The sequence below is a fragment of the Portunus trituberculatus genome, chromosome 23, assembly GCF_017591435.1.
Source record: "Portunus trituberculatus isolate SZX2019 chromosome 23, ASM1759143v1, whole genome shotgun sequence".
Classification (NCBI taxonomy): Eukaryota; Metazoa; Arthropoda; class Malacostraca; order Decapoda; family Portunidae; genus Portunus; species Portunus trituberculatus.
Genome location: NC_059277.1, coordinates 12775283 through 12786475, shown reverse-complemented (window position 1 = coordinate 12786475; position 11193 = coordinate 12775283). Strand labels below are relative to the sequence as shown.

Below are 11193 nucleotides of genomic sequence, written 5' to 3'. Positions count from 1 at the left end.
CTGGAGGCAGCACACAATTCTGTTTAACTTTTCTTCTTTTATCTACCGTAACTATCAAATCATTCTGCTCTGTTCCTATCCTTAATGATACATTGTGATTCCACCATGTTGAAAATCATTCTTAAATCCTTTCCGTCAACTTCAAATCTACTCAACATATCAAGTAAATATGTGACTCTACCAAATGTTTTTTTTTTTTTTTTTTTTTTTATAGTCGATGAAAGCCACATACGTATATGTCTCTAATTATCTATACTTCTCTCATTCAACATCCATATTTCATCTATCTATTTCCTTTATTTTTTTTTCTATTTTAATGTTATTCTTAGCCGGCAGATACCTTATTACATTAGAATATATATCATATATCACTCCCATCCCACAACACCGCATCATAAGACGGAGGGAGTGTTAAAACATTTATCCCTTCAATTCTGCTAACCCTTTCGAACCTACAAGAGGAATGGCAACTAAATTACCCTTTATTTAATCTACGTTACCCTTGATCAATTTTCCCTTTAACATAAACATAAATAACTAAATAAAGCGAGTGGGTGGCTGGCGGTGGTGACTGGTGATGACTCGGGACTCTGGGACCAAGCGACGTAAACACAGCCAGGCACACAAACTCAGCTGTGTTAGGAGTCACCACCCAACAACACGCCAGCCTCTAGTGAATGAGTGGCTGGCTGCTCCTGGATGTGTGGGGCCAGGGTAGTGTAGGAGAGGAGGCAGGGGAAAGGACGTGGGTGGCAGGGTACGGCGCCCCCAGCCAGCACAGGACAGCAGTAAAGGTTTGAGTCGTGAGGTGAGTAATGGATTGCAGGGACGTGTTTTATTTAGTTTTTATTCATGGGTAGTCACGGTTGTCAGTGTCGCGCCGTGGTTCGTGTGTGTGTGTGTGTGAGAGAGAGAGAGAGAGAGAGAGATCCTGTGGCATTGTCCTAGTAAAGTTGTCCCTCCAGCTCTCCTCGTGTGTGTTTTATTTAGTGTTTTATTTGTTTAAGTTTAGTCAAGGTTGTCAGTATCAAGTCGTGTGTGTGTGTGTGTGTGTGTGCGTATTTACCTAGTTGTAGTTTTACAGGCCCTGGGCTTTATGCTCGTGTGGCCCCGTCTCCATATCTACACTTATCCAATTTTTCTTAAAAACTATGCACACTCATTGCTGACACCACTTCCTCACTCAAACTGTTCCACGTCTCAACACATCTTTGCGGGAAACTAAATTTTTTAACATCTCTCAGACATCTTCCCTTCCTCAGTTACTTACTGTGTGTGTGTGTGTGTGTGTGTGTGTGTGTGTGTGTGTGTGTGTGTGATCCTGTGGCACTGTCCTAATAAAGTTGTCCCTCCAGCTCTCCTCGTGTATGTTTTATTTAGTGTTTTATTTGTTTAAGTTTAGTCACGGTTGTCAGTGTCGCGCTGTGGTTCGTGTGTGTGTGTGTGTGTGTGTATGTGTGTGTGTGTGTGTGTGATCTTGTGGCACTGTCCTAATAAAGTCATCCCTCCAGCTCTTCTCTTTTCTTGGCCCCTCCTTCACAGCACTTCCCCTGAACTGACATGACGTGGGAATGAAAATGTAACCAAAACTAACTTAACCGTAACTTTAATATAACCTAACCAAACTTGACGTAACCTAATCACGCTATTTGTCACAAGGGCTCTGACGGAGATGTATCAGCAGTGTGTGTCGCCTCAACTAGGTTACGTTAGGTAGGTTGGGTCCGTTAGCAAGATTGGGTTAGGTTAGGTTAGTTTCGGTTATCATATTTTCATTCCCATGTCATGTCAGTTGAGTGAAAGAGCTGTGAAGGGAGAGCCAGGAAATGAGGAGAGTTGGAGGGACAACTTTATTAGAACAGTGCTGATTTTTTTTCTCTATTTATAGTTTTTTCTTCATTCTAATGTTATAAGTGTTACAGGCTTGGCACGACTGCACAGAGATTTAAAGTGCATGAGATTCAGGTGATTAAAGATTCTCATACCTTTTGTGGGCCAGCTCTCAATCATATATAGTGCAAGAATAGGCTGCATTAAATAAAGTAAGGTTCCGAAGGTTTAGATTGAGAAAAAAGTGCTGAATGTAAGCTGCCATGCCAGACACTACCACCTGTGTTCAGCACTCAGAGATGGGTCTTTGACACAGAAACAGTAAACATTCCAGGAAAAATCAGCATAATACTTCTTCAGGTCCCCACATCTGGCACAGCCGTATGTCAGAGGCACCTCCTCTTTGGGGGATCCTGAGGAGGTATTGGAGAAATAGGACAAGATGTGAGGTTGTGATCAGAGGAGCCCAACAGAGAAGATAGGATAACAACATAAGCAGAAAGATTAGAGGTGAGGGAAAAGTAAAAAATAGGGGATGTATCTCCAAGACGGTCAATAAGTAATTAATTTTATTTGGGGATTTATTTTATTTATTTATTTATTTATTTGTTTATTTTATTTTATCAATTTGTTTGTTAATTTATTTTACCTAGTTATTTATTTATTTATAATTCTTTTTCTGCATGTTGGTTTAAAAAGATTTGTGGGAATGCATAAGTGTGTCAATGTCAGATTCCTCCTTTCCTAAGGTTACCGTAATTTTCTACATACAATCTAGGGCAGTCTTTAGTTGTGATGAGGCATTCACATTATGCACTGCTGTATGTATACTGTGAATGCATTTCAGTTTTAGTAAGAAGGATAATGCAACATTATAATACATCTTTGATATATATATATATATATATATATATATATATATATATATATATATATATATATATATATATATATATATATATGTCATTTGATTCCTCTGTTTTTATACAGTAGTAAGAAAATGCAACATCGTCAAGACAAATTTACAAACCAGCCAGGATGCCGGGACAAGGGTTCAAAATCGGAACTGTCCTGGCTAATCTGGGACTTATGATAACTCTCTCTTTACCCAATGCAGATGTGAAGTGGAGCTTGGTGTGGAGAGAAGGTGGAGAGAGCAGAGGAAGGAAGCAAGGAGGCAGGAACCAGCACAGCAGAGTAAGTAGCAACAAACACAGCACTCACCATAACACTGCAGGACGTGACAGCTGAACCCATTACGAGCACCATCCTTTCAAAACCCCCTTCTGAAATACACACAGAGACAGCCGTGAGTGAGTTTTCAGTATAATGCTGTGGTGACTTCAAATTGATATCATGTGTTGTTTTATGAGGTTACTGTGTGTGTGGTGTTGCCAAGGATCATCTTATCTTTGAAGCAGCCTGCACATGTCAGTTTTATTTACCTTTATTTTATGTATATATTTTTATTTTCATTTTTTTTTGCGATGTTACAGTAATAATAAGTAAAATTCTCTCTCTCTCTCTCTCTCTCTCTCTCTCTCTCTCTCTCTCTCTCTCTCTCTCTCTCTCTCTCTCTCTCTCTCTCTCTCTCTCTCTCTCTCTCTCTCTCTCTCTCTCTGAATTGTTAGTAATTAGGGAAAAGTGCAAATTTTGTGAAATAGAGGAAAAAAACAGTTTGTGACAGGGAAATTGCTTTTACAGGTTGGCTCATTGCTGTGTAGGGAGTCATCATGGAGGCAGAGGAGCAGTGCATGGAAGAAATGACAACACAAACATGCACAGAGAATGAGGAATATATCTGCAGTGAAAATGAGAAGCAAGAAGTGGAGGCTGAGGGGCAGGACAAGGAAGAAATGACACAGAGATGCATAAGGGATAAGGAATGTTTTGATGCAGAGAGACAAGAAGAGAAGAGTAAAGAGCAGAACAAGGAAGTGACACAGATATACGTAAAGGATAAGGAATGTTTTGATGATCGAGAAAGGCAAGAAGAGGAGAGTACAGAGCAGGACAAGGAAGGAATTATACAAATATACATGAAGAATGAAGAATGTTTTGATGTAGAAAGACAAGAGGAGAGTACAGAGCAGGACAAGGAAGAAATGACACAGATAAAGATGAAGAATAAAGAATGTTTTGATGGAGAAAGACAAGAAGAGGAGAGTAAAGACCAGCGTAAGGAAGAAATAACACAGATAAAGATGAAGAATAAAGAATGTTTTGACGATGGAGAAGAAGAGAGTAAAGAACAGGACAAGGAAGAAATGATACAGACATACATGAAGGATAAGGAATGTTTTGACGGAGAAAGACAAGAAGAGGAGAGTAAAGAGCAGCATGAGGAAGAAATGCCACAGATATGCTTGAAGGATAAGGAATTTCTCAGTGATGGAGAGAGACAAGAAGTGGAGAGCACAGAGCAGGACGAGGAAGAAGGAATGATGCAGACTTGTATGGAGAATGTGGAATGTCTTATCAGTGAGTGTGAAAAACAAGACATGCAAAACTTTGAAGATGGTGAGCCTTTACAGAACTCAGATCTCACCCCAGTGGCTTCTGAGTCTCCTGAGAGTGTAGGTAGCAAGGAAAACACTAATAACAGTATTGAATCTATTAATGAGGGTGTAAACTATGGCAAAAACATTAATGGGGACTCCATGAATGAGGGTGAGAAGGAAGACAGTTTGGAGACAAGTGAAACGCTCGAATTAAAAGCAGAAACAGGAAGGAGAAAGAGGAAGGAGAGTAAGGCATTCCCGTGTGACAAGTGCGGCCGCATATCTCACTCCTCCGCCAACTTCAAGAAACACATGATGACCCACACAGGGGAGCGACCATATGTGTGCCACCTGTGCCACAAGACCTTCAGGCAGCGGCACCACCTGGCGGACCACTGGCGGGTGCACTCAGGGGAACGGCCCTTTAAATGTGAAATGTGCGACAGTCGGTTTATTCAGAAGTCTTCCTTAAACATGCATAAAAAGCGTCATTCAGGAGTGAAGGCGTTTTCATGTAGTGAGTGTAGTTATGCCACATATGAGAAGGTGCATTTGATGGCCCACATGCGGACACACACCGGGGAGAAGCCATACCAGTGTGAGGAGTGTGGCCAGGCCTTCTCCACAGCCACCAGACTCAAGTACCACCGCATGATTCACACTGGCGAGCGGAGGTACAAGTGTGGTGAGTGTGGCGTGCCATTCCGGGAGAAGGTGACACTGCAGACACACATGGCCGTCCACCTCAAGCTGGGGCCATTTGAGTGTGAGGAGTGTGGCCAGGAGTTCCCCCGCCTGGCCAGTCTGTCGCTGCACCGCAAAGTTCACAACAACAAAGACAATTACCTGTACGTGCATGACAAGGAAGCCAACCAGTGCTTCAGATCTGCCATGGAGAAAGCCTCCCATGATAAGACGCCACAGGTTACCCAGCCATCACAGCCATCCGAGGAAACACTGAGGCATGAGAGTGACTGGGAGGCAGAGTCAGGTGGCACAGACGCTCCCTCACCCCATGGCACACCTGAGCAACCAGCAGTGAAGTATGCAGAGCAAGGAACACCAGCCACCCCTCCCAGGCATCCTCTGAGCCCAGCATCTTGTATATCACCAGAAGCCAACAGTCCATTGCTGAGTAAGATTTCCTCTTCCCCAGAGACTGACTCACAGCACAGACTGAAGGAGAATCTGGCGTCTAACCTGAAGTATAGTTTTGAGGCGAGTGGCAGCGATGTTGACCCAGCCCAGGTGAGAGAGGCGCTGGAGAATGGCACTGTGCTGGAGACACAGGGTGACGACGGCAAGGGTTTCTTCATTGTGTTGCCACCAGCACTGAAGAACAAGGACATCATGGTGCTGGCGGACTCCCACAGCCATCCACAGCTAACATTTCAGACTCCAGCTTCTTGAAGGACAGAGATTCAGCCTTCGAGGGAAACCTGTCCCCGAACATCCTGTCAGAGAATGTCTTGGAGGGCCATGGGGCGCTGTATCCTGGGGTGGGGATGGTGGAGGAGGTGCATGAGTGTGACATGGACTCTGTGGGCCTGGAGGAGGAGATATGCAGCGAGGTTGAAGGGGAAATGATACACCCATGTGAGGCAGAGTCCATTGAGTGCATTTTCAACACAAACTGCCAGGAGGAAGTGTTGGAGCCCTTGGGTGGGTATTCTGAGGCTGTTGAGGAGCACCTTTCACCTGACGGCACCTCACTTATGCTGTGGAAGGACAACAGCACCAACCAGCTGGGCAACGTCACCTACATCATAGACGCTGGGAAGAAAGAACCCATCATCATCCACACCCAAGATGAAGGTTGTGTGCCTGACCTTACTGGCCTTGTGTCCTCAGCGAAGGGGAAGAGGCAGAGGGCCAAGGGAAGCCGGCAGGTCCTGAAAGAGAGGGAAGGCAGTAGTCTTGAGTTAGGAGAGTGTGTCAAGATAAGGATCAGCAGTAGGAAAGCCAGAATCAAAAAGCAACGGTCCCAAAAGGTGTACACCTGTGAGCATTGTGGAAAGCCTTGCAAGAGTTCATCTAATTACATCGCCCACCTGCGGACACACTCAGGGGAGCGGCCTTACTTCTGTGCGCTGTGCTGGATGGGTTTCAAACAGATATCCCACCTGCGGTCCCACATCCGGGTGCACACAGGAGAGCGGCCCTACGTGTGCAACCTGTGCGACGCGGCCTTCACACAGTCCTCCAGGCTCAACTCCCACAAGAGGAACGTACACGCTGACGGACACACCCAAGTGAAGAAGAAAAAGGAAAAGGAGAAATGCACGCCAGGAAGTAAGATCAAGAATTTTTTCTGCCAGCACTGCAACAAGACGTACATCGGCGAGTGCCTCAAGGTGGAGCACATGAAGACCCACCGCCACCTGCCGCAGTACGTGTGTGAAACGTGCAGCATGCGGTTTAAAAACAAGACTTCCCTGCTGAGCCATGCTGCCAAGCACTCTGACGGCCGGCAGGTGTGTGAGGTGTGTGGCGTAGAGGTGGCAAGCCTGCAGGACCTGGCCAGGCACACAGCCATGGAGCACAACAGGAGTCTGGCCAGCGGCGACCCCGTTGACATGTACATCAACGTGAAGATAGGAGAGGAAAGCGACTTCATCGTCCTGAACCCAGCCGTGAAGGACAGTGTGGGTGGCGGGGTGGAGGTGCAGCTGAAGAGTGAGGGTGTGGCGGAGGCAGATGCGGAGTCAGGCCTGTGTGAGGTGAAGCAGGAAGTGATCCACCTGACTGACATGGATGGCACTGTCAAGAGTGAAGTGGAGGTGATGTCAACACAGGTGAAGGTCAAGGAAGAGGAAGTGGCTGTGCATGACATCACTCACACATCCCCACTCAAAGACAAACACCACAGTGATCAGCAGCAGCAGCAGCAGCAAGAGGAGGAGGAGGAGGAAGAGGAAAGCTCCGGCCTGTTAACAGACTCAGCAAGGGAAGCCCCAGGAAGTGATGAGGATGAAGAGGACACGGCCAAGGAAAGGGAGATGAAAGACAAACCATTCATCACGTATATAGATGAGGTGGGCAAGAAGGTGTGGCTGTGCAAGGTGTGTGACCGATCATTTGGTCAGTCATCTAATCTGTACTGCCACCTGCGCATGCACACCGGGGACAAGCCCTACCATTGCAGTGTGTGTCCCCGCGCCTTCCGCCAGATCTCCCACCTCAAGGATCATATGCGGCGCCACACTGGGGCCAAACCACACCGCTGCAGCCGCTGTGGCAAGTGCTTCACCCAGCGGTCAGCTGTGCGGCGCCACATCAGGGTGCTGCACAATGGTGACGCTGTGGCCTTGAGGGATCCGGAGAGCGGCCTCACCAAGGAGGTCATTGATACGCTGAGGGAGGAGTGTGGGCTGCTGTCTCAGGATGTAGAGGAGGGGAATGCTCTAGCCACCAGTACACACACACTCCTTCAGGAGGAGGACAACCAGAACATATCCTATGCTTGTAAACTGTGTCAGAAGCAGTTCAGTCAAGCCTCTAGTCTTAATGCACACACAAAAAGATGCAGAAAATCTTTAAAACTTGTTCCAGCAGAGGACACATGCTGTGTTTGTGCGAAGAGCTTCTCCTCTGCCACCCAGCTGCTGAGTCACCAGGAGGCTTGCAGCTTGATGCAGCATGACCATGACCTGAAAAATAAGACTGAAACAACACCAAGGAGTGCTGAAAAGTGTGTAAGTGACCTCAAAAAGTCACATTGCAAGAATAATGGAGATACAGAAAGTAAAAAGAGTAGACACAAGCTGGTGAAAAGAGCAAGTGTTAATAGTAACAATCTTGTGACTCAGAATCAGTTCAAATGCAAGGATTGTGGGGAAGTGTTGCAGGGCATGGCATCATACAAGGCACACCTGCAGGCCCACAGTGAGGAGCTGCAGCAAGTGTGTGTGATGTGCGGGGAGGCCTTCAAGCGAGCCTCCGCTCTGAGGTACCACCAGAGCATGAAGCATGGCAGGGAGGACAGGCGGTACAAAGACTTCTGCTCCACCATGCAGGAAGGCAACACAGAGGAGGACATTGTTAAGGTGAAGATCGAGACAGATTCTGAGGAGAGTTTGACCTTAACTGAGGAAGATGAAATGGAGGAAGGCAGTGACAGAGAACCAAATACCAGAGTGAAGCCAAGGAAGATATTTTTGATGCGTAAATCAAAACGAGATTTGAAAAGCACCACAAGAGACACCCTGAGAAGTGTAAGTGGCACAACTCGGAGGGATAGTGAGAATGATAAGGAAGTCAATGAAAACTCTACTGATAATTTAGATAGCAATAGCTATGTGTGCAGTGCATGTGGCATGGCATTCTCTCGCTCCTCCAAGCTGCGGCACCACACAGCCATGTGGTGCAGGGGACGGCGCGGCACACGGCTCAATGCCAAGAGGCGCCCACTTCATGCCGAAAAGTCTCCGGTGAAAGTCAGTAAAGTGGACAGGACACCAGAGAACCACAGAAGTAAAGGCACTGCAGCTTCACCAGCTGCCTGTGCCACACCAGAGTCTGTGAGTGAACCTTTAGTGAGTGAGAGAGACAGTGACGTTCCTGCTGCCACTGCAAGAGTCAAGGAGAGAAGTGTGAAGCTGAGTAGTGATGTGTTGCATTGTGACACCTGTGATACGTGTTTTCCAGACACAGAGGCGCGTAACAAGCACGTGTGTTCCCAAGCCAGTGAGAAACCCTTCAGGTGTGAACACTGCCTGCTGAGGTTCAGGCGCAAGGCTCACCTCTTCAACCATTACAGAAGGCATGCCAGGGAGGCCTTGTAGAGCCCTACTACTGCACACACACACACACACACACACACACACACACACACACACACACACACACACACACACACACACACACACCTTGTATTGACACAGTTGAACTGATAGTACAAAGCATCAGTCTTGACTCAATTGAGTGATAGGAGCAAGAAAGTTTACACCTTTAATTGTATATAATGTTAGCATTGAATGTGATTGGATTGTAGAAGTATTTATATTTTTTATAGAATGTTTAGTTAATTTTTGGAGTTAACCAATACATGATGTAATGTGTGAAAAAAATTAAGTTATGATCTTAGTGCTCAAAGAAATACTTACAACATTTTATTTTCATCAAGGATAAGTAAAAAAAAGTGTATACGGCTGGTCTATTCTGGAATAAGACACTTGAATTACATACAGGAGGTGTGATCAAAAGTTCCTGGACGGCTTCCAGACTAAAGCAAGGAGGCATGAGGGCACAGTGGGAGAGACGAGTGCCCTGTGTGTGTGTGTGTGTGTGTGTGTGTGTGTGTGTGTGTGTGTGTGTGTGTGTGTGTGTGTGTGTGTGTGTGACCATCAGAGGTGTGTGTGTGTGTGTGTGTGTCCAGTGTGTGCAGATATACTGTGTCATTTAGAACAGTTGATGCAATCCTCATATCCACCAGGAACAAGCACTGTGTTTCTGGCAAGGCTGTGTCCATGTGCCCCATTCTACCATGACAACACACAATTACTTCAAAGTGTTCGAACTGCACTCTCCATTCACATCAGCACAGTTAGCGTGGCCCCCTGTGGCCTCCTCTGCTTCCTCTAGACCAGTGTTTGCCTTCCTGACTCTTTGCAGGAAACCCAACACTGCTTACAGAAAGTAAGACACACACACACACACACACACACACACACACACACACACACACACACACACACACACACACACACACACACACACACACACACACACACACACACACAGCCTCCAGGAAGTGTTTAGTGTGTGGGGAAACATGGGAAACATTTGAGGAGTGTTCTGGTGCACAAAGCCACTAATCCAAAGGAAATGGTACAAAAATTTAAATCCAAAAGTTTATTGTATTTTATATAATTTGAGTTTTTAATCACATCTCAGGAACTTATATCTCAAAATAGAACAATGTTTCCTTAAGTAGGCTACATAATGCAGAGGATCTAAACATACATTACTAAGAGAATGTGTTGCATGTTCAGAAGATCCTTGCTATCACAACATTACAACTGCCCTGACAGCACAAGGTGTTTGTTGGCTATTTACTTTGACAAGATGCTGTATTGCGTGGAGCCAGGCGGTGTGTTCTGTTTTAGTGATGTTGCAGACTTCACCTAAATTGTCTTGTTACCAATGTTCTCGCCACGCTGTCCATCACCTTGTCTCTCCAGTAAGTTCCAAAGACAGCCATGCGTTCAGGACTCTTCAGTAATGCAGGCTAAGGTGATCCAGAGGCTTTACTCCCTGCCCCATGCCCTCCCCTGCCTTCTTCCAGTGCAGCCTCTTGATCATCTCACCCATCATTGACTACAGTTGTTATGGTCATTATCAAGTTCCAGAAGGCAGCAAGCTACAGTATTATTAGTCTTTATTTTTATTATTTTGTTTCTTTTTATGCGTGTCATGTGACTGATTAACTGTGATCTTGTGTGAAGGAAGACAAGCAATAAAATGTAAGTAACAAATTGATCTTGAATCATTTCATTCACCCTACAACCTTCATTTGAGGCGGTGGCGTAGTGGATAAAGTGGTGAGCGTGGAATTGGCCAGACATCCATACATAGGTTTGAATACCACCACATACCAGCTTGAAACATTGTCATTTGTCGAGTGGTTTAAAGTTATCTACATGTCACCATGATACCCAGGTTCTAGGTGGAGGTGTACCTAATTGCCTTACACAAAAGATGCGCTTGTGTGGTGATATGGGCCACAATATTGGTATCATTATGAATAAAGCTGCCTGCGCCACTAAAGGGGTGGAAGCTGGACAGTGCTTCCCATACTCTACAAGTAGACCTACAGGTGCTATAGGCCATAACATGAAAAAAGAAAAAAAACGCATGGAAT

The 11193-nt window shown here is 45.7% G+C and overlaps 1 protein-coding gene across 1 annotated transcript; it reads left to right on the top strand.

The window, feature by feature from the left end:
* The first annotated feature begins 358 nt into the window (after positions 1 to 358).
* On the top strand, positions 359 to 10811 carry LOC123507821. Its single transcript, XM_045261037.1, is given in 4 exon segments — positions 359 to 808; positions 2948 to 3027; positions 3535 to 5732; positions 5735 to 10811. Coding segments are annotated over 2 exon segments (5550 nt in total). The 5' UTR covers positions 359 to 808; positions 2948 to 3027; positions 3535 to 3563; the 3' UTR covers positions 9116 to 10811.
* Positions 10812 to 11193: the final 382 nt, after the last annotated feature.